The 20,985-nt window shown below is 41.0% G+C and overlaps 3 protein-coding genes across 3 annotated transcripts; 2 read left to right on the plus strand and 1 right to left on the minus strand.

Annotated features, from left to right (window-relative positions):
• Positions 1–1,217: 1,217 nt before the first annotated feature.
• Positions 1,218–4,984, plus strand: LOC145487953 (uncharacterized). The gene is made up of 4 exons (XM_081466721.1): positions 1,218–2,710; positions 3,302–3,669; positions 4,038–4,456; positions 4,639–4,984. The coding sequence occupies exons 1-4, from the start codon at positions 1,297–1,299 to the stop codon at positions 4,982–4,984; spliced, it is 2,547 nt and encodes an 848-aa protein (XP_081322847.1). The 5' UTR covers positions 1,218–1,296.
• Positions 4,852–7,070, minus strand: LOC145488287 (nicotinate-nucleotide pyrophosphorylase [carboxylating]-like). Its single transcript, XM_081467116.1, has one exon. The coding sequence runs from the start codon at positions 6,990–6,992 to the stop codon at positions 6,090–6,092; it is 903 nt and encodes a 300-aa protein (XP_081323242.1). The 5' UTR covers positions 6,993–7,070; the 3' UTR covers positions 4,852–6,089.
• LOC145488286 (uncharacterized) lies at positions 7,026–20,971 on the plus strand. The gene is made up of 13 exons (XM_081467115.1): positions 7,026–7,233; positions 8,984–9,154; positions 9,584–9,647; positions 9,762–9,844; positions 10,503–10,613; positions 10,888–11,086; positions 11,817–12,162; positions 13,152–13,534; positions 14,580–14,782; positions 16,131–16,366; positions 17,303–17,958; positions 18,926–19,050; positions 19,925–20,971. Exons 1-13 carry the CDS (start codon positions 7,081–7,083, stop codon positions 20,069–20,071), a joined length of 2,877 nt encoding a protein of 958 aa, XP_081323241.1. The 5' UTR covers positions 7,026–7,080; the 3' UTR covers positions 20,072–20,971.
• Positions 20,972–20,985: the final 14 nt, after the last annotated feature.

Consider the following 20,985-nt stretch of genomic DNA (forward strand, 5'->3'; position numbering starts at 1 on the left):
GTGAATCTCCGAAGGGATTATTTGGTCGATTTTTGTTTATTTTGTAAAGTTTTCTGGTATTTAGCACTACTGCGTTGAATGAGAACGCTTAGTATAGATCGAGAAACAAAAGTGTTGTAAATAAAACTGAAAACTTGTTGAAAATATCCTGCCTCGTTCTCATGGCCCTTTCCCATGGGAAAGAGGCTGAGAAATCCCAACCAGCGAGAGGCTAACCAGTTAGCTATTTACAATGCGTGGAGGAGTTGAATTCGGGATCATCGAGCTAGGCCACGCGTCCTCCTCGGGGTGACGGCCTGGAGACCTGGGATCGGGGAGGCCGTGAAGGCCAGGGAGGAAGCCGTACAGGAACTAAACTAGACTGCTATATCATCGGAGAGGCAAACGTTTGGCTGAGAAGTGGCACCAACACTACTTTGTCAGTAGCTTTGAATGATCACCACACGTTTAAAATTATTGAAACCATTTTCTATATGACACTTTTTAATTATCGCTTTTCAAAAACTAAAGAAATCGATTAATGCTTATTTGCAACATTGCGTTGTTCGCTTGGTTTTCGTCAATTGTACATTGACGCTGGTATTCCCAAAAGATGGGTTGATCTAATATTAGTGCGAAGGAATCCAGACCGAGAGGTCTGCTTACCAGCGCTTGTATTGGTGGAACTTTTCTCTGAGGCTCCGTCCACATTACGCCTGAGGTTAGGCCTGCCGTCCACACTGATCCGTCATGAAATCGCGAAAACGCTCTTCATACTGGAGAAATTTGAAAACGCCGGCTTTTCGTTTTCGTGTGGACGGAAACTCCTTTTGAATACGGAGCTTTTCGAAAACGATGACGTCACGATAATCAAGTGATTTCCCTAACGGTGTTTTCTGCAAACACAAGTCCAAAATGACCGGTGATTGTTCCTTTTTTAAATTCCTCCGGCGTAGAGTGGAACCTCTGTTTTCAAATCGTAGTGTGGATGAGGTGTTTGATGGGAGGCTTGTCTCGAGGCTTATCTGGAAACTCGTGGTAACGAGAAAGAATTGTGAAACAAGTTTACTCGTGCATTAAAAAGAACTTAAAAATAATTTCGTGTTACTTTTTGACGGAATTACATTAATCTTTGGAACAGAGTGATTAGAAGCCAAACCGCGACGCGACGTTCTAATTACAGTCTGCGGAGCGCGCTAAAAGGTCTTTGTAACGTAATCAATTAGTTGATCGTAATAGGGCAGAGTATTGACACCGAGGCGTGGTCGAAACGATACTGTCATTTTCTATTTAAGTTTTCGAGAAAATTTCGCCGAAATGCCGACATTTGTAGAGTTAGAACAACTTCTAGACATTGCGCTCACAAGTCCAGATGTAGGAACGGTGAATTTTAACATTTTGCGCGTGTTTCTGCACGAAATCTTACAACACCTCAACATTGGAAATAAGATTATAGACATCGATGCCATCGCTAGTGAACTGAAATCTGCGTACGACTTCATCAAGGATGGGTATGTGGAAGTTAGTCACGCTAAGTCTCCATCACCGGTCAGGCCAAGCACTGAACCAGCTAGAAGACCACAAGTTGAGTCAACGGTGAGGGCGCAAACTGAGCCAGCAGAGAGAGACAAGCCACAAATCAAAGCCGCTGACAAACCACGAATTGAAGTTGAAACAGGGCAGGAGGGACATCTGGAGGTAGAGCAAGGTGGAGAGGAACAGTCGCAAGTTATGGTGGTAGAAAGTAAGCCCTCAGAGTCTCTGGTGGTGCCGGAAAGAAATTTGTCTCCACTGCCGTCACCAAAGTTAGAAGGGATTTCAGTCAAAGAGTCTCCAGCCGCATCTCGGAGTGCCGTGATGTTGTTAGGGAGATCAGATTCCCTAAAAAGCCTGAAGAAGAGAGTTTCAGAACTTCAAGAACGGGTGGAATTCCTCGAGTCTCAACCTACCAACACTACAACAGATCCTGTGAGATCCGCAGCTTCTTTGGTGCGGAAAGAAAGCAAGACGCCCGCTCATGACTTCGTGGAATTAATCAACATTAAGCGAAAGGTCGAAGCCTCCGAGAATTCTCTGGAAGGTTTAACAGAGATGGTCGATGCTCTAACGTCCGATGTGAACGAACTGAAAGAAAATTTGCGGAATGAACCGAAAGGAAGTTTTGATGATATGCGCTCCGATATTGAAGAGCTGAGAAAAACCCTGAACGCCACGAAAGGGGGCAATGATAAACAAGATGGAGGGCAAGGAAAACAGCTGGCAAAACTGGAAGATAACGAGGCAAGGATGGATGGGATAGAAAATATGCTTGCAAATCTAAAGGAGGACATGGCCGAACTTACGAAAAAAGCGGCGGCAGTGAGTGACGAAGAAGCGGGAACAGATCTGCCAGAGACAGTTTCTGAAGCTCTGCAAACACTCTACAAGCACGAGGAACAACTGCAAGAATTGGAAACTCAAATTCGTGAATTAAAAGGGGAACTTAAAGAAGCAGACGAGAAGTCAAGCGAGGTGGAGCAAGCTACTAATGACACTTTGGCTACACTTGAAGTGTGCAAAGTGCGATTCAACGACATCGAAGACAAGCTAGCGGTTTTCGAGAAGGAGCTAAAGAGCGAAAGATCTCTTATCGAAGACAATGAAATGCAGATTCATCAGCTGAAGAACACTTGGATGCTGATGAAACGCGATAGTTTAGAGCGAACGAACGAGGAGGCAGAAAAGAAACAAGGTAGGGAATATCCATTTCCGTGAAATATTCGTCCTATCAAATATTTTCCCTCGTGCGCGATTGGTCTAAACGCGTCACCTGACTGGTTATCCCCCAGCTAAAATTGGGGAATATCCGAGTGATATCCCTCAGTTTTCAAAACTGCGCGCGTTGAGAAGAATTTTTTGAAGGATAATAAATACAATAGCCCCCATTTGGCGCGGAAATATGCTCGGACATTTGTCCTTGGACATTATTTGTTCCTCAAAGTTCACAGTTTTCCTCGAACTACGCTCTCAGAAAACTGTTCGCTTCTCGGAAGAGATAATATCCGCGGACACTGAGATATCGGAGCAAATTTTCGCGCCAAATGGGGGGCTCTCATTTATATGACCGTTGTATGCGATAGTAAGTTCTTGTCATAATGTGTAGGGTCCGTTATTACAACTGAACCGTGCACGGGTACTGACAGTGCTTCTTATCTTAACTGAATGGTTTTTACTAATGCAGCTCTGCTAAACATCCAGTTTCTCGCTCACGTGATAGCTCTGTCCTACCACAGAAAAATACCAAGGTTTTTTTGTTTCACGGTTTTGCGTTTCATTCTAGAAGAAGAAAAAGTTGTCGCTGAGGTGGAAACTCCAGCTCACAGGCAAGCCTCGCATACCGTCGACCGTGGTGAACTGAGCCTGATTCGAAGCATGATATTTGACTTACAAGAAGAGAAAGACAAACTGAGGGAGGCCGACATTCGTTTGAGTGACGAACTCTACAAAAAGCAAAGACACCTCGATGAACTTTATAATTTGGTTGACGAACTGAGAGACGTTAAGGCGGATAAAGAACTCCTTAGCATGGGCTTTGAGTTGAAAGCTGACAAAAGAGAAGTGGATGCAAAGATTGGAAGGGAAGACTTCGAGCACTACATGAGTCTTGTTGATCAGTCCTTGCGAGACTTGCTGCAGAGATTAGACGGCCATGTGAGTAAGTTCTAATAATACAAGCTGAGTGCAGTAAAGCTTCTTACAAGAAGACGTCTTAGCTAGGGAACGTGTCTAAGTGCCTTTACAGGAGCTCTGGAACATCACTGGCTGGGCTATAGATTAACTAACCTTTTAGTATAATCAGGAAGCCTGTTTCTTTTCACCGATATGTAGAAAGCCTGAAAAAATGCGAAGCTGCGAAGAAATTCGGTCGGTCGATTGGTCAGTCAGTCGGTCAGTCGGTCGGTCGGTCAGTCGGTTTGCGGGTCCGTCGATCGGTCGGTCCTTCGGTCGGTCAGTCAGTCATATTCTTCAAATGAAGGTTCTTATTTTAGTCCACCAACAAAACTCTTTTCTTCATTCAGGAGGATGCACTAAAACACGCACTGGAAGGAGTCAACTTAAACGTCGGCAGAAAACTCGACAAAGAAGAAGTGGAACCATTGAAACATTACCTTGAAGCGCGCATGGAATCTATGAAGCCTAAACCGGTGGAAAAACCGCCGCCGGAAGAGTCTGCTGCAGGCATCCGTAAACAGTTCTTGGTAAATCACAATTGTATATCATGTGACCGCCCTGTTCAGTATGCCAAGGAGGAGGCCTTCCCTCCATTACCCACAATTCATTCTTTGCCCGGATCAAAGTCGAGCCGTCCCTACACCACGTTCGAGCTGGAACAGATACGTCAGCACATGCTTCGGGGAGAACTGGGTGTTGGTAAGGAAAGATTTGAGCTGTTGGAGAGGCAGCGAACCAAGCTACAGAAGGAAGTTTTACGACTCAGGTTGGCATTTTCTCCATATCATTTTCCACACACCAAATATGAAATGGCCATAGAAATTAATTGTGTTCACTTCACAATTTACTGATATACGTTTTGGATTCATCATTCGAGTCAGATTTCTGATTGTCCATGCCTTTATATTGTTTAAATTCTTATATTCTGGTTCTTTTCATGTTTGTTAGTGGGGCACGCAATCTTCAAGAGCTAGCTGAGGTGACCGCGAGAGCGTGTGGTGGTATTCACACCCTCACCTACCCCCACAGTCAAGCTGTTGTCCGTGGCCTTCAGCTGAACGGCGAGTTCGACTTCCTTGTGCCGCAGAAAGACTTTAAACCCGTGGATATCCTTGGACAGGACGGGCACATCTATAAAGGACTACTTGATAGCCTCCCACCGACTCTTCCTCGCATTCCACAAAAGAGCAAGTCTCCTGGGATGAAAAATCCTCCACGAAATCTACGGCGGAGTACGACCCCAACATCAGCAAATGTCCAAAAATCTGTGGCTGACGAAATGAAAAGTGCATAATTTGATTTCTTGCAGTTGTGCTTTCTTTTTTCTTTTTTTTTTTTTCCTTTGGATTAAAATTGGATTTTCGATGAGAAATATTTTTCAGTCCTGTTGCGGTTGTCTCGGTTTGTAACGACCAGTGTTTTGTCTTATTCTGCAAAAGCAACTACGCGCAGAAACTTAGACTCGCCGGAAAATTATCCTTGAAACCCAAAAGGGCGCAATATATGAACGCACCAATTTTGTTTATAACAGTCAAGGAAGTTACAGTGAAATCGACGTCTTTGCCTGTTCTTGCTTAGCAGTTGAATGGCGAATAATAAATTCTTCTCCGATGCTGCTCTTTGTGTTTCTCATTCTTGTTTCATTTCATTGCTTGTGCGCTGTAAACGCTTGCAGTGGGCGGGACCCTGATATCATAGAGACATTCGTGGATAGACTCATTGCAGTACAGCGGGAAGCCCCACAATTCGTTAACAGCTGTTTTGTTGCTCGTTCAACCATCGTGTACAAAACTGTTCACGGTAAAAGGCTCATTTCAGCACAATCATTTTATCAATATCGGGAGTAATATTAACATCAATGGTTCTTCTTTCGCTTGGTCCGTCGTGCGTGACAGGAACGAAAACCGCGCGAATCTCGCGCGGCCATTTTTCCCTCGAGGTTTATTTACGGTCACGCTCGACGGACCAAGCGAAAGAGGACCCACTCATAGTCTACACCAATAAGTACAGCTGTTTCACTAGAAATCTGAAAGAATGGGCCTCCTTACCGACTCATATAATAGATCAGCCTAATGTTGACGCCTGTAAATTATTTTGAAAATTTAAAAAGCGCGATAAAAAGCGTGGAAAAGCACTTGGGCTTGGCCCCTCACATAATAAATATCAACTGTTCGATATATTAAATTGTCCAGAATAAATGTTCATTGAGTTCATAATATCTTATATTAACGATGGTAGCTCATTTTTTTTGGAAGGGGGTTGGGGGCAAAAAGGGGGATTCCCAGGCGGACAGAGGCAGCGCAGGTGGTAATGGTCAATGTGAGTTCGATTTTTCATCTTGAATTTATTGTTCCTGTGTTGCTTTTAGTGGGAATTTTAAAATTTACAAAAATTGATGTTCAGCAGGTTTTGACAACTGGATTGTGCGGGTTATGACCTTCCTTCAAAATTTTTAGCGAAAAATTAACTGCCTCATAACCCTGGGTTAGAGAACCCATTGAAATAACATCGACATGTGGCCCGAAATATTGTGCAATGCTTTCCATTTTAACACCGCCGCTTCCTTCAATCAAGAGATGTGAAAATTCTTGCTTTAATACCTCAGCAGCCTTGTGAAGCGCTTCAGGTTCAAAGTTATCTAGCATAACGATGTCGGCTCCGGCAGTGGCAGCTTCTCTCGCTTCGTCGATACTGCGGCACTCGACTTCAATTTTAATGGAGAATCCTCCAACCTTCCTCGCATCTTGCACCGCTTGCTTGACGCTTCCCGCAGTCCAGATGTGATTATCTTTGAGCATGATCATGGAGGACAGGTCGTAGCGATGCGTCGAAACTCCACCAACGAGAAGAGCGTATTTTTCCACCATGCGAAAACCTGGGGTGGTTTTCCGAGTTCCCGCTATTTCCCCCTGCCATTTATGTTCCTGTTTAAGATTTGCCAATGTTCTAGCTTTTGTCGCGATGCCACTTGCTCTTGCGATGCAATTCAAGGCGACTCTCTCTCCTAACAGGATCTTGTTAACTTTCCCAGTTACTTTTGCCACTGTAGTCGCAGGTTCTACTTGCGCCCCTTCTGAAAACACCCATTCCACTTTGCAACCCAACTCGTGGAATATTGCGTCGAAAAAAGGCACGCCTGCTAAGACACCTCTCGATTTGCACAGCAAAACTGCAGTCTCCTCGCTTTCTCCTACAACAAAACCACCGTAATCGAAATTTGGAGTGTCTTCGGCAAGCCACTGCAGTACATGTTGCCGTAGAGAAACTGGATGGAGAAGAAACTTGAGCCTGGTGTCCGCCATTTTGGTTAGCTTGGTTACTAAGCATATATGCCAGGTTACAAAGCTAAGTACCTCCCATGATTCTAAGCGGGATTTAAAAAACAACAAAATGGTGAACGGAGGGAAGGCTTCGAGGGAATTATTTATTTTTAATATTTTCGGTGTTTACGTCTCGCTAGTGCATTCATACTTCAACGCAGAGGAGATTTATGGTGTAACGTATGGATTTGAGATTTCAAGCGTGCCTGTTCTTCTAAAAGAGGTAAGTTTTCAAACTTTTCCCCTCCGCCAATGAAGTAACGCAACGTTATTTCTTTGGCTAAGGAGCGGGCACCTGCGGCTTGGAATAGGAAAAGATAATCACAAGACTTTTTTTTGTTGTCTGTTAATTGTAGGAAGGATTCCTTATGTGCAAGATAAACACGTTTAACAGCAATTTTAGCGTAGATTACCGGTTCTTAATTAGTTTCATTAAAAGCTTGCACAGTAATTTCGATTTCTTGTTTAATTTGAAGAACTTTGCAATCTTGTTTATGCATTGTTTACAGTTTACTCTTGTGGTGTTTTGAATGATGCAGAATTACTACTATAAACCTCTCTAAGATAACGAGGGATGAACCATTAAATTTTTGATTGTGGGGTTAGGCAAACAAAAGTTCCTGCACAGGAAAAAATGGCCGGTATAAGAGGAATTGACAGTAACTTGTGAACAACTTGTGAATCTTAGCTAGCCTAGGATAGCATTTTGCTTTGACTAATGAGAGACCTTTCTGTTAATTTGGCAAACTCATTGAACATCATGCATTCACAAGTTACTCGCAAGTTACAGTGTACTGTGTTAGCCCTGGTTGTTCAAAGGCTGGATAACGCTATCCGCCGGGTGAATCGCTATCCAGTGAATTAGGGTTAACAAAACAAACCACACTATTCACTGGAAATTGATTTATCCAGTGGATGCCGTTATCCATGTTTTGAACAACCCAGGCCAGAAATTTAGTGATGGGCATATAGTAATACCTGTATTAAGCGGACCCCACATTAAACTAAATTTAATTTTCTTCCCACATTTACTGTAAAATAAGCCTGCATTCAGCAGGCACCTCTGTTAAGCGGACGCAGACACCAGTATTGAGCCATTTTGTTGCACAAAACTTGCAATAACCAGAAACTTCAAGGGCTCTACTTCTTAAGGTTCAGCTGAGACTCCTTTAATAACATTGTTCAGTGATGTCGTTTTAAAGCTAAGTGATTATTCCAGATTGATACATTGACTGACTGAACATCGTACTACAAGCAGTCTTAGCTAGTCTTTGATCTTACATTGTGTTATACTATGTTACAAAAGGGTTAATAATTAATTATTATTGCACAACATATTAGAACCTGTTTTGAGCGGACTCTCTGTATTAAGCGGACACCAGTGAGGGTCCTAAGGGTGTTTGCTTAATACAGGTTTCACTGTAGCTACATGTACAAGTACAGTATCCACAGTTTGGAACCACTATCTTGGCCAATTTTTTTGCTTCCCTTGTGTGTTTGAGTTGGTAGTAAGGAAATAGAGGTTTCTGTGCATCTAATCAGTACAAAACATTTTGAATTGAATATCAAAATACACTTGAAAACAAAAGTGTTGGTGGATGTTATTTGTTTTAGCCTGGGAACACAGATGGATTTATGGCTTTTGTTTCATGGTAAAGTGAAACAGAAGCCATGAATCCATCTGTGTTGACAGGCTGTCCAGGTCTGTCCAGTTCATGGAATTTATTATGTGTTGTCTTGCTCACTGTAGAGTCCAGATCTTGGCAATACACTGCTGTTATCATCCAAAATACACTTGAAAACAAGAGTGTTGGTGGGTGTTATTTGTTTTAACCTGGCAACACAGATGGATTTATTGCTTTTGTTTCATGGTACAGTGAAACAGAAGCCATAAATCCATCTGTGTTGACAGGCTGTCCAGGTCTGTCCAGTTCATGAAATTTATTATGATTGTGTTGTCTTGCTCACTGCAGAGTCCAGATCTTGGCAATACACTACTGTTATCATCCAAGCATGGACAACAATACCAGTGTGTTCTGCCACAGCTGGAGAATTTAGAGAAAAAGAATGAAGAAAACCAACAAATAACTAAAGATGAAATCCCACAGCTTTTAGAGCCAATGAAGAAAAAATGTTTATATAATGTAAGTCCATATTGTGTTTGGTGTTTAAGCTAATTTACAGGGCAGGGTTGTTTAAAAGCTAGTAAATACTAACTCAAGATTAAAAGTTAACTGAAGTATTATTTTGCACTGCCTAGTCTTTGTGAAGTTTGGGATTATTCAAACTCAAAACTGAAGGACAAACAACATATAAACAGAAAACTTTACCAAAAAGTTACAAAAAAAAAATCTGACTTGTTAACTCCTGGATTTGCTTACTTGGACTTTAAACAACTCAGCCCTGGTTATAACCCATCAAATATTTTTGCTAGAACATGATTCAAGGTCAAAATCAATATGTCATGTAACATGGTATCAGCTAACTAACTTAGTTGGTGATATGTGAGGTCATACATTTATATCATTTTGCTCATCTGCTCTCTTACTTCTAACTCTTTTCTTTTTTCCTAGAATAAAGGTTGGTGGACTTATGAAGTATGTTTTGGGAAGGGTATTTACCAGTATCACAAAGAAGGTACTTTTCAGTGATAATTATGCATTATTTCTCTTTCAATTATTTTAAAAATTTAAACTAGTGTCACAGGGGAGAAGTACATTTTGCTTTACTTGCGGTTTTCTTTTCTTTCAGGACAAGAAGTTGTTGGAGATAAAATAACTCTAGGAGTATTTAGCAATGAAACAGACTGGAGTCAAGAAAAAATAGACATAAAAGTAAGACAAACTGATTTTATGGACTTTTTTTAAGTATGCCTTCTAGTTGAATTAAAGTTATTGATCGTAACTATATAGATCTTGTAATTTATGATCTACATGTAAACATTAAATAATGCAATATTTAATTATATGATCTTTGTATATATCTATTTCAAGTTACTAATAAAAAATATAAAAATAAAAAAGACAAATAAATTATAACATCATTTATTATTTCATTACTATTTTCCTGAAGACACATGTTTTGTGTGTAGCGCGGTTTTCATTTGAGTGTCGAAAGTAATCAGACAGTTACTTTGGTTTTGGTTTTGGTTTCGGTTTTACTACGGTTTGAGATTGGCTGAGTAGTCTAATTGGTAACTAATTGGTTTGTTTTTGGTTTTATGACACTCAATTGTAAACCACTCTATAGTACCCTCTGTAGCTTTAAACTATAAATCACTGGCTGTTCCAGAATAAAGTGGTGAAAATCAATTCTTAGTAGTAAGTGCATGATTGTATAATCAATGAAATTAAACTGGGCACAGACTTAAATAGCAAGCTGATCATGAGCTCAGCACATTTTTAGTTTAAGGTTTGGTGTCCACATAGTAATTATTCCAAAGTTGTGTATTTTACATTTTTAATTTCTTTGTGAATTTTTTCCTTTTTTCAGGAAAAGCCTAAACCAGGAAAAAGTAATGTAGTCAAAAGATTTCATTCCCAATATTATGTAAATGGGAGTGAATGTGATTTGACGGGCAAAGCAAGAGAAACACAAATTAAGGTAACATTATCTTTAATATATCCAGTAACATTTTTGTTCATCCATCAATCCATCCATCTGTCTGTCTGTCTGTCTGTCCATCTGTCTGTCTGTCAGTCCATCTGTCTGTCTGTCTGCCTGTGTGTCTATCTGTCTATCAATTTCACAACTTTCCACAACCTTCCTTCCTTCCTAACTTCATGACTGGACTCTTAAGTATGTATATTGCAAGAGGGGCTCATACAGGGTATCTTATTGTTTACAGTGGGTTAATGGTTGCTTTGTTATTTCACAGATTTATTGTGATGAAGGAATTGCAGATGTTGTATTAAGAGTGGATGAACCATCATCGTGTTCTTATGTGATAACAGTCCATACTAACAAACTCTGTCAGCATAGTCTGTTCAGACCCAACCCTGCACAGAAACCACACGCAATCACATGCTCCCCTGTACTGTCAGAAGAACGCTACAAGATATACATCGAAAGAATTGGTAAACCGAGCTGAAATATCAGCACTTAGACTCATAAGTAGTAGTATATCAGCAGCTCCGACCATTAAACAGCTCTGTCAAAAAGTGCTAGCAGCCACTGTCTGATTGCACCACCAATGTAACAACAACAATAACAACAACAACAACAACAACAACAACAACAATCCTTTATTTACACACGATTGAGTTTAAATCAACAGATAAAATGGAACATTTGCTTAAAATCACTAACTCTTTCACTGCTCCACACCTTTCATAAAGTGACAAAGTTTAAAAAAGAAAGTTGTTCACCTTTAGGACTTTGAAATAGAAGAAAGGTGTCTATTCAGTGTTTATATGTGACTGGGACCATTTATATAGTAACTAATTATGTTATTGTTCAGTATGTACCGTTGAAGTTAAAAATTAATTTTTTGGAGCATCTTGGAAAACGTTTTGCTCCTCCCTTCCCCCTCAAGCAATGCTGATTTTTCTATTTCTAACACCACGCAGACCACAGCATGGTCAGCACCTACACAACATTAAATTGGGGGGCCAGGGGTACCAGAGAATTTTCACTAGATGCATACATGTATGAAATAGAATAAGAAGTTAAAATAAAGAGAAGTGTCAGTTTTTAAAACTGTCTCAACTACTTTTGTTGTTAATCGTAGCTCCTCGAAACCACCAGTTATAGATGTAAAAAATATAGCTTGGCTTCTTAACTGTTGCTGCCTGTCTTGAATTGCAGAATCAAGGAAAAGGGCTAAAGAGGAAGCTGAAGAAGCCATGTATCGGGCTCAGAAAGCAAGAGCTGTAAAGAAAATTGAAAGTGAAGATGAGCTTATAGAAGAAGATGAAGAAGAAAGCTCTACAAAAAAGAAAAGGTCAAAGCGCAGCCAAGTTTGGCCGTGGGAGAACCCTGGAGTTGAAAGCGAAGATGAGGTGTGGATCGATGGTAATATCAAGCAAGACGAGATCGGTGTTCATAGATTGGACATCACCAAAGGACGCAAAAAGAATGCCGATGGGTTTGAGGAAAGTGAAGGCATTACTATTATGAGTCAAAAAATGCAAAGAAAGAGAGATATAGAAAGGTACGTACAACAACCTGCTGATCTAGGTGTCAATTCTCCCTAAAGATTTTAATCATTTTCTTTAAAAGTGGTCCAGAGAATGGGAGCAGTGCCCCTCAGGAGTTTTCTGTAGGCAGAGTGTAGAAGCTCTGAATCTGGAAGCCCTGTATTTGAATTCCAAAATCTTGAGTTCTAGGCCAGACTGCATAAGTCTAACTCAGCTACTCAGAACCTGGAAGGCAAACACTGATGATTCTTACAGGTGGATTTCTAGCTAGGGCTTTCCACAAGTGGCTCGAGATGTCCTAATTTTTCAAAAAGTTGCTCAAAAAAAGTCAAAAGTTGCTTTTCGTAACAAACGTTTCTCAAAAGTTTCTCTAAGAATTTTGTTGGTTTTGTTGCTCTCTTTGTTTATTTGGTCTGAAGCAAAAATATGCAAATTGTACGACAAAAGTAAGATTTCTTAATATTTTTGTGGTATTTTGTGGCCTAGCCAGCGTTGCTAATTAAAATAACTTCTATGAGGTATGAGTAAAGACTATGCATCAATATTAATATTAATCTTGTAACAATTCTGCACCTGAGACACTCAAGTCAGTCGAGTGTGAATCTTCGTCTGCCATTTTGAATTTTCTTTTAAAAAAAACCGTCTGACCTAGCAGGCCGGCTGCATGCATCTTGCACCCATCTTGCACCCATGTCTTGCTGCCCCAGTGGGGAGGGGTGATCTAGTTCCTTTTTCACAGGAAATTCATAAATTGTCTCTAAAACATTGTGAAATATGGAAGCAAGGCCAATTTAAGCCCCAAAAGCTGCTCTAATTTCGCAGAATTGGTAGAAAACTAGACATTGCTCAAAACGCAAAAAGGTTGTTCGACATACGAGAAGTTGCCAAAACGTTGCCGAGCAACTTGTGGAAAGCCCTATTTTCACCTGTTATATTTTCAGGAACAGCAGCCAGAATTCTATCGGCATTTTTAGAAGTTCTTTTTTTTTTCAATATAATAAAGGCAAAAGGGAGAAACGGAAGGCAACCTGGAAGAAATATCAGAACCTGAAGACGGGCAGAAACAAACTGAGCAGACAGAGAAAACTGCTGAGACAGAAAATGTTGAAAGAGCGGGCAATAATAAAGAGGGAGATGAAGTAGCTACTGAGCAGAATAACGAGCAGGAAAGCAAAGAAAAGCCAGCTACATCAGAGGAAGATGGAAACGAGAAGGCCATTGAATCAAGTGGGACACCAAATGGTGCAGGCGAGAAGATCGAGAAAGAAGCAAGTGAGGCAGAGCAAGGTTTAGATGATGAGTGGAAGAAGAAAATGGAAGAAGCAGTCCTGAAACTGAGGTCTACTCTGAAAGAGAAATTAGTCAAACTAGGAATCAAGCCCGAAGGTAATTCATAAAAAAGAGTTTTTTCCCGAGGAGTAAGGGGAAAAAAGTACTCGGATAGTTTTTTTAATTATTGTTCTCAAAGAGAGTCTACATTCCAAGTGCCCCCTAGCCTTCGCAGACGTGTGCTCGTCTTGCAAGCTTTCCTCCGTTACGGAACGTCTGTGTAACTGAGGAGCCATCTGCGTTCGCCGGTCGTTAAGCAATCACAGTTGCATCATAGTAAGTAGAGCTGCGTGAAGAGCCGGAAGAGCCTCTGCGGAAGAGGCTATTTAGCGGTCGGTTTTCCCTAGCAACGGCTGCTAATCAAAACCCCTCTTGTCGGACACAACAAGACTAGCCAGGTTGGTCAGATCATTTTTTCTTGACTGTGAAAGCACATATATCTGGTTTGGTCTGTGTCTAGTTTTCGTTTGGTAAACTCTCCGGTTGGTTGGAAGTTCTTACCATAAGAGCAAAGAAATCAGATACTTATCGTGCACGTTTTCTGTGTTTGGCAGAGACGCTCTCATGTAAAAGAGTACCACCGTGTCCTTTTCATCAACCGTTTCCTTTGTCGCGTGCAGCTTCAATCCTTTTCTTTACTCCATTACTTGCCCAAAATTTCGGACGAAAAAAGTCCCCGAAAATAAAACCGTCTGAAATATTTACAGTACCGTATAATTATAAATAGCGCCAAAGCTCTTTGTTTCCTTTATGATGAGAATTCTAGTTGAGGCAAGGCTTGAGATCTGTAATGGCGCATGATAGAATATAATTATGTGCAATTAAAAAAAAAAGGAATATATGTGCTATTTTCTCGTCGGTGTATTTGTAGATCCAAGAGGGTGCAGTAAAACTATCATCCGTCATTTTCATAGATCACCGTTGTTTCAGTCTAATTCGGACGTAAATTGACTTTAGCTATGTCTTAGCAAAGTGGCTGAAATTGTTGTCCAAAATTTGTCCGAAGTGAGATAAGAAGGTGTCCGAAAATTAAACATTGGAAAGAAAAACGTCCGAAAATGTTTGCAAGTGCGATATGCTGTATTCTGGTTTTTCTCGGTAGTTTTGGATCAAAAATTCAAAGAGAAGCTTGGAAGTGTTGCGGGAAAAGGGGGTGAAAAAGATCACCCTGAAAGTCACACTGGAACAGATGATGGAGAAGATGACAAACTGGAGGAAAAAGACACCAGTGTGCCGCCAGAAACAGACCAGTTTGAACAGACAACGACGAAAGATGCGTTAACGAGAACCATTGAGGAGATGAAGGTTTCTTGTTTGTTATTTCTTTATTCCTCTTTTCCCTAGCGTAATCTAGACGTTTCAAAATCAGTAACCTCTATTTGGCGTGAAAATATGCACGGATATTTGGACCCGATCAGGACCCGTTACTTAGTTCTTATTAACCGAGCAGGAGGTCTGTATGGGAGAATCTTGACCGAGGTCGTGAGAACAGACCGAACGCAGTGAGGTCTGTACTCACCGACTGAGCTCGGTTAAGAAAATGTTTATTATATGGCAAACAAGAACAATTTAATTCGTTTAATGTAACCGGTTTGTACCAGCTGACATTTTGCTTGCGAACAGCGATGAGTCGAACTTATGTTGCCAAAGTTTGCTCGTCCTCTTTACTTTTTTTCTATCAGGCTTATTGGCACTTCCATAAATAAATATTGTTAGAAGAAAATAGTCAATGTTTTTGCATTTTGGTTTGCAACGTTTCACCGCAAAATTTTCACATGTCTAGATGCCGGTCTAGATGGGAAGATCTAGACCGCTTTCAATATCGATTTCAGCAAATCAAATTCGTGAATTTGGTAGCTCACAGTCCTTGTGAGACAGAGCCATATAATAAAGTATAATACCGAGAAGCTGACAGATTTTGGAGCCAGTACAATGTTATTGTACTGGACGCGCGGTGGCCTCATGGTTAGTGCGCTCGTCTCCGGATCGAGCGGTCCGGGTTCGAGCCCTGCCCGGGGCCATTGTGTTGTGTTCTTGGCGAGACACTTTAATCTCACAGTGCCTCTCTCCACCCAGGTGTATAAATGGGTACCGGCGAACTTAATGCTGGGGGTAACCCTGCGATGGACTAGCATCCCATCCAGGGGGGAGTAGAAATACTCCTAGTCGCTTCATGCTACAGAAACCGGGATAAGCTCCGGCCTGATGGGCCACTTAGCTCGCATGCAGACTTTACCTTTACCTACAATGTTATTGTGGATATTTTTCTTGAAATATTCTCAAACAAAGCCACTTTGTTTTTGAAACGTCGGCCGAACTGTCAGTGTTGTCGAAGTTATTCATCTCGCTTTCGTAAATTGTGTACTGTGGTCTTCTGGAGGAAAGGGTGTAGTGTCAAGTTACGTGCTTAGGCCAGTTACACAGGGGAAGATTTTTTATGCCAGTGGGTGTATAAGACGTAAATTCGTTATTTTAAATCAAACTTTTTGTTTTGGAATCACCATCTTTGGTTCACTATTTCCACACAGGACGCTTTCAAAAGACCTATAAGGAAGGTCACGGATTCAACTCTCGTCGAAAACAGCGATTTTTTCTTTGTTCCGCGCTCGTGAAAACAGAACTTACAGCTTTCTCCAACTTTTTTCTGTGGCAGATATTGAACGATGGTATGATGAAGGATCTAATAGAGGCTGCATCGGCGACTCAAGCTGAGATGGAGAAACAGTTTGACGAGGAACGCTCTCAAATGAAGAGCACTGTTGAACACATGAAGACAAAAATAAAAGAAATCGAGGAGACAGAGGAGAAGAATGGTGTTAAAGATGGACAGCTCGGAGAAACGATGAGCAAGATAAAGGATTCTATTGAACGCTTTGAGAAAACCAACATGTGAGTAGCTCTGACCCTGCCATTTTAGCAGTTGATTAGCGCCGTCGATACTTAGCAATTATTCCACGAGCGCGAGTTGGATGTGAGATGGTAGATAGCCAACGAGGCCCCAGGCGCTGAGTTGGCCATAATGATCTCATATCCAAAAAGAGCGAGTGGAATAATTGTTTTATTAAAAACGCCCTCAAAATATAGCGGAAAACTACTGTAACAACAACAAGCGAGAGTGGAGTAACTGTTTAACTAAAATCGCCCCCAAAATATAGAAACTGAACCAAAATAAAAACAAAAACGCCCCAAAAACTCACGAGTACACTTACCATATTTGTGGAGCATGGTATAATGTCTCATAACCCATGATGGCTAAGCCAATGAAAACTCTAGAATTGCATTACCCAATGATCCAGATAATGATAATTACGCATATACAATGTGTACACGCTGTTAGTATCTCGACCGCTTGTATTCGTCCATCATGGTTTTAGATCAGAAATGAGGAGGGCATAAACAATTTGTGTTTATGACTTGAACGTTTGTAAAGCGCCATGGACAATTAGTGGAAAATGGCGCTATATAAATGTATATTTATTTTATTTATTTATTATTTGTCAATTATCAATCTGGCTGTCTGCATGTCGGTCTGTCGTTTGTCTGTGTTCATCTCTCTGTACTGTGTGTCTGTCTATCTATCTATCTATGTATTTGTCTATTTCTCTCTGTTCTGTGCGTCTGTCTGTCTACCTATGTGTCTGTGTGTCTGTCCTGTTTGTCTGTGTTGTCTGCCTGCCTGCCTTTCTGCCTGTTTCTGTGTCTGTCTCTGTCTGCTTGAGTCAATCCTTTGGTTTCTCTAACTCTTCTATGTTTCTCCTGTTTGTTCCTGGTGTATTGTTGAGGTGACATTTGTTTACATCTGTGTTCATATTGTAATCTTCATAGGCAATTAGATGAGGACATGTCGTCTGTCAAAGAGCTCAACAAAGAGATATTCCGTGCAATAGAAGACAAAGAAAATACAGACACTAAAAGTGATCTCTTACAACTCTCTTCCAAGACGAACAAACTGGTGAAAAAAATCCTCTTGCGACGTTTCCAGCTCGAGCAAGACCTCCATTTCATCAAAAAAATGCAAAGTAAAGTTTCCCCGGATGAAGAGAACACACACTCGGGAGATAACACGGAATTCGGCGCTACAAAAGGTGGCATCGACCAGGTTGTTAACAAGTTGAAAACTATGATTCAGGATCTTGATAACACCGAGGTGAGAAGTGAAGCTGGTTCGGATAGTGCGGTTGAAGATACAGTGAATGATATTGAACCAGGTAGTTCCACTGCTGCTAGAGTTGAAGATGCAGATTCAGCTTCTAAATCAGGCTTGTTTGATCAGGGCGACTTGAGGACCGGAGTGAAAGTCAAAGTGTCTAAGATCAAGAAAATTTCAATACCTGAAGATGACGAGGCCGAGGTGGAAGAAACTGATCTTGACGAGGAAGAAATGCAGGAGTTAAACATGGACAAACGAATCCGCCTGGCCACAAAGAAAATGGAAGAGATGGTGAAACAGGAGTTACGAGACTCGGGAGTTGTTCCTTCAGGTATTACTGTAACAGTACTCTAGATACCTATCTTTCGAGAGGCGCGGTGGCCTCCTGGTTAGTGCGGTCGACTCCGATACTTTACTCTCACAGTGCCTCTCTCCACCCAGGTGTACAAATGGATACCGACAAATTTAATGCCGGAGGTAACCCAGCGATGGACTAGTATCCCATCCAGGGGGGAGTAGAAATACTCTTAGTCGCTTCATGCTACAGAAACCAGAGATAAGCACCGGTCTGATGGGCCTCTTAGCTCGTATGCAGACTTTACCTTTGCCTATCTATCTGTAAAGAAACATCAACTATTTTTACCAGAGAAACTGGACTTTTGCTGAATTAATTTGACGGGCTCACACCCGTTTTTTTAGATTTCTGAAAAAGTGCTAAAAATCATAAATTAACCGAAAATTATAATGGGAATGACTTTAAGAAAAAGTCTCGTTTTTGAGATCGCGAAAGAGAAAACCAACAAAATTTTCATGCCTTCAAAACATTACTTCAAGACGCGTTTTGGTATCATTTGAAGCAGTGTCATCAAAATAGTATTCAATTGTGGGTTTATTTGTTATGAGGATGAAAAAAGTATAATTTAAAATGTTTCGCTATTTACTCCAGTTCAAACATACAATTTTTTTTTTATTCTTGTACAACCTACTTGGCATACACCATAGTTTAAGGCACTTGCATTAGCTTTTTTCATATCACATCTGTTTCGTGCAAAATGCATGTTTTACCGTTTTTCAATGATGTTCTTAAAACTAGCATATTTGCCCGAGAAGCAAATATCTGTTTTAAGAACATCAAATTTCCTCGCGGGCAACTATCAGCCGATAGTTCCTCGACAGAAACACTCTGTTGTTTAAAGTACAAATGTAGGTGTATGCGTAGCCAGTGCGATACCCGCAAGGTTTTACTTATACACGAGTAGTGTTGCCTGATCAGCCAGTGTTGATTTACTCATCATTAGGCAAAATACGAGTCAAGATTGTGACGTCCAAAGATGCACTGGAGAGCTTGGATGGCAAAAGTGACGTGAGGCTACTCAGTGACAAAGAGGAAACTCAGTTCAGGGACATGATTCTTGGTTTGTTGGTAAGTAACCTTACTCCAGGCTAGCGCGATCCAGTGGGATCTCAAATTACAGGGGATAGTTACTGAGATTGATTGGTTGACGACCGACGGCTGATCTCTTGTTGAGTTTCTGTCGTGTAATTACAGTCCAATCCACGCTGACTCCTATTGTGGGAACAACTCGGCATAGTCAATCGAACGTTCGGAAATCGAACCCAATCGAGCTCAATCCGTGGATTGAGTTCGATTGAGTTCAGCAATCCAACCAAATCGAACACCGAACTTCGTGTGAGTTCGATTTCTGAACCAATGGAACTCAATCGAACAAATCGAATCGAACCGAACCTAACTAAATCCATTAGATTGTGTTCGATTGGGTTCGGCAACCGAACTCAATCGAACACAATCTAATGGATTGCGTCCAATTGTTCAGCCTCCAAAACTTGTTATTGATTTTCAACACCAGTTATATAAAAAAATCGAGAGTTCAGAAATCAAAAGTTCGATATGGTTCGATTGTCCAATTATTTTTGAGTTCGATTTAGTTCGATGGAGTTCGATTGAGTTCGATTGAACTACAGTTCGATCGCGTTCGATTGACTATGCCAGGGAACAAGCATTGCTTTCGTAGCCTGTAGTGCACGCGCTGCGAACGAGTTACCTGACTCCTACTCCTTAAGGCGCCTTTTCGTCTCTCCCCAAGCCTCTTGCGAGTTTGAATCAAACAAGGCGCTCGTTTGATCAAAGTGCGCTCGTACGCCAAAATACGCCTGCACTGCAGACTGTTGTTGTTGCCAAATCCATCTGTAATTATTGTCTTGTTACTTTTTCGATCAAGGAGTGGCTTTTAAGGAACACTTTTTAAAGAGTTGTACTTGTCGTTTTATCCACTTAGGGGGGCAGCCCTGAAGCTGGAAAAGAGAGAAAGCGCCAACAAGATTTGGAGAACAATTACAACTTAGTTTGGAGTGATGACGAGCTGCAGACAGTTCCACGAGAAGACGATGATACCGATGGTGAAGTCGAAGTGGAATCTTACTGACGCGTTTTTAAATGTTAATCGTCTCTTCGCAACTGGTTCCTTTCTTCGTCAGATTTAGATGTTATCAATTACTTCGAGAAAAGAAACTACACGTGTATAAGGGCACGAACTGTATCAGTTTTTGATTTAAAGTTGTGAACTACAAGATGCCTGCGAGATTCTCTGCCTGTCTCCTACTCCAAAACCAAATTTAAGTTGGGACTTTGCCTCTGTGTAATACGAAAATACCAATAATAGTATCTATTTTATGGCTCAAGATGGTCTTTTCTTTAGAATGATTAGAGCAGGCGATCGTTTGTTAGTATTAATCAGGACCCACAGCAAAGTTAACTAGAAAATTAGCTCCAGAAATTGACGAAGTGCACGATGTGGTGCAAGTTGCCCAAAATGTTTGATTTAAAACTATTCGCAACTGTTTTTACACTACAAGTCGTAATGTTAAATAGAAAATTGTTTAATAAAATATTTATTGAAATAAATCATAGTTTGCATCATTTATAGTAATTACAGAAATGCAACAAAACAAAACTGTGCCTGGGAAGTTTGACTATAGTTCGATCCTGGTTATCAAGGGAAACAAAATGTTCTAAAAGCACATAGATTTCGTAAATAAACTGAGCTGCTGTTTAAAAATTCCTCAACGGCTTCAGTGCAACTGTTCTCGTCCACAGACCTACCAGTCCATCTTAGCTGGTGGGGCCTGGTCAAAGATGTCTCTGGCCAGTCACTAAAAAGTCACCGAGGGGAGAGCTGAATGCAGAGCTGGAACAGTGCTCAAGGCGCAGCAAACTTACAAGTGCATCTGTAACTTGATATTTTATAACCTTGCGACAGGGATCAGAAAAGCTTTGGTGAAGCCTCGACCATTATTTGCTACATGCAACTGAACCCCCCAACCCCCCCCCCCCCCCTTT

Source organism: Orbicella franksi, chromosome 5 (assembly GCF_964199315.1).
Source record: "Orbicella franksi chromosome 5, jaOrbFran1.1, whole genome shotgun sequence".
Lineage (NCBI taxonomy): Eukaryota > Metazoa > Cnidaria > Anthozoa > Scleractinia > Merulinidae > Orbicella > Orbicella franksi.

Coding starts and splice junctions, on each gene's coding strand:
- LOC145487953 (XM_081466721.1), top strand. CDS start 1,297: ATGCCGACATTTGTAGAGTTAGAACAACTTCTAGACATTGCGCTCACA. Junction 2,711..3,301: donor GGAGGCAGAAAAGAAACAAG/GTAGGGAATATC, acceptor TCATTCTAGAAG/AAGAAAAAGTTGTCGCTGAG. Junction 3,670..4,037: donor TGCAGAGATTAGACGGCCAT/GTGAGTAAGTTC, acceptor TTCTTCATTCAG/GAGGATGCACTAAAACACGC.
- LOC145488287 (XM_081467116.1), bottom strand. CDS start 6,992: ATGGCGGACACCAGGCTCAAGTTTCTTCTCCATCCAGTTTCTCTACGG.
- LOC145488286 (XM_081467115.1), top strand. CDS start 7,081: ATGGTGAACGGAGGGAAGGCTTCGAGGGAATTATTTATTTTTAATATT. Junction 13,535..14,579: donor ACTAGGAATCAAGCCCGAAG/GTAATTCATAAA, acceptor TTTTCTCGGTAG/TTTTGGATCAAAAATTCAAA. Junction 14,783..16,130: donor GAACCATTGAGGAGATGAAG/GTTTCTTGTTTG, acceptor TTTCTGTGGCAG/ATATTGAACGATGGTATGAT.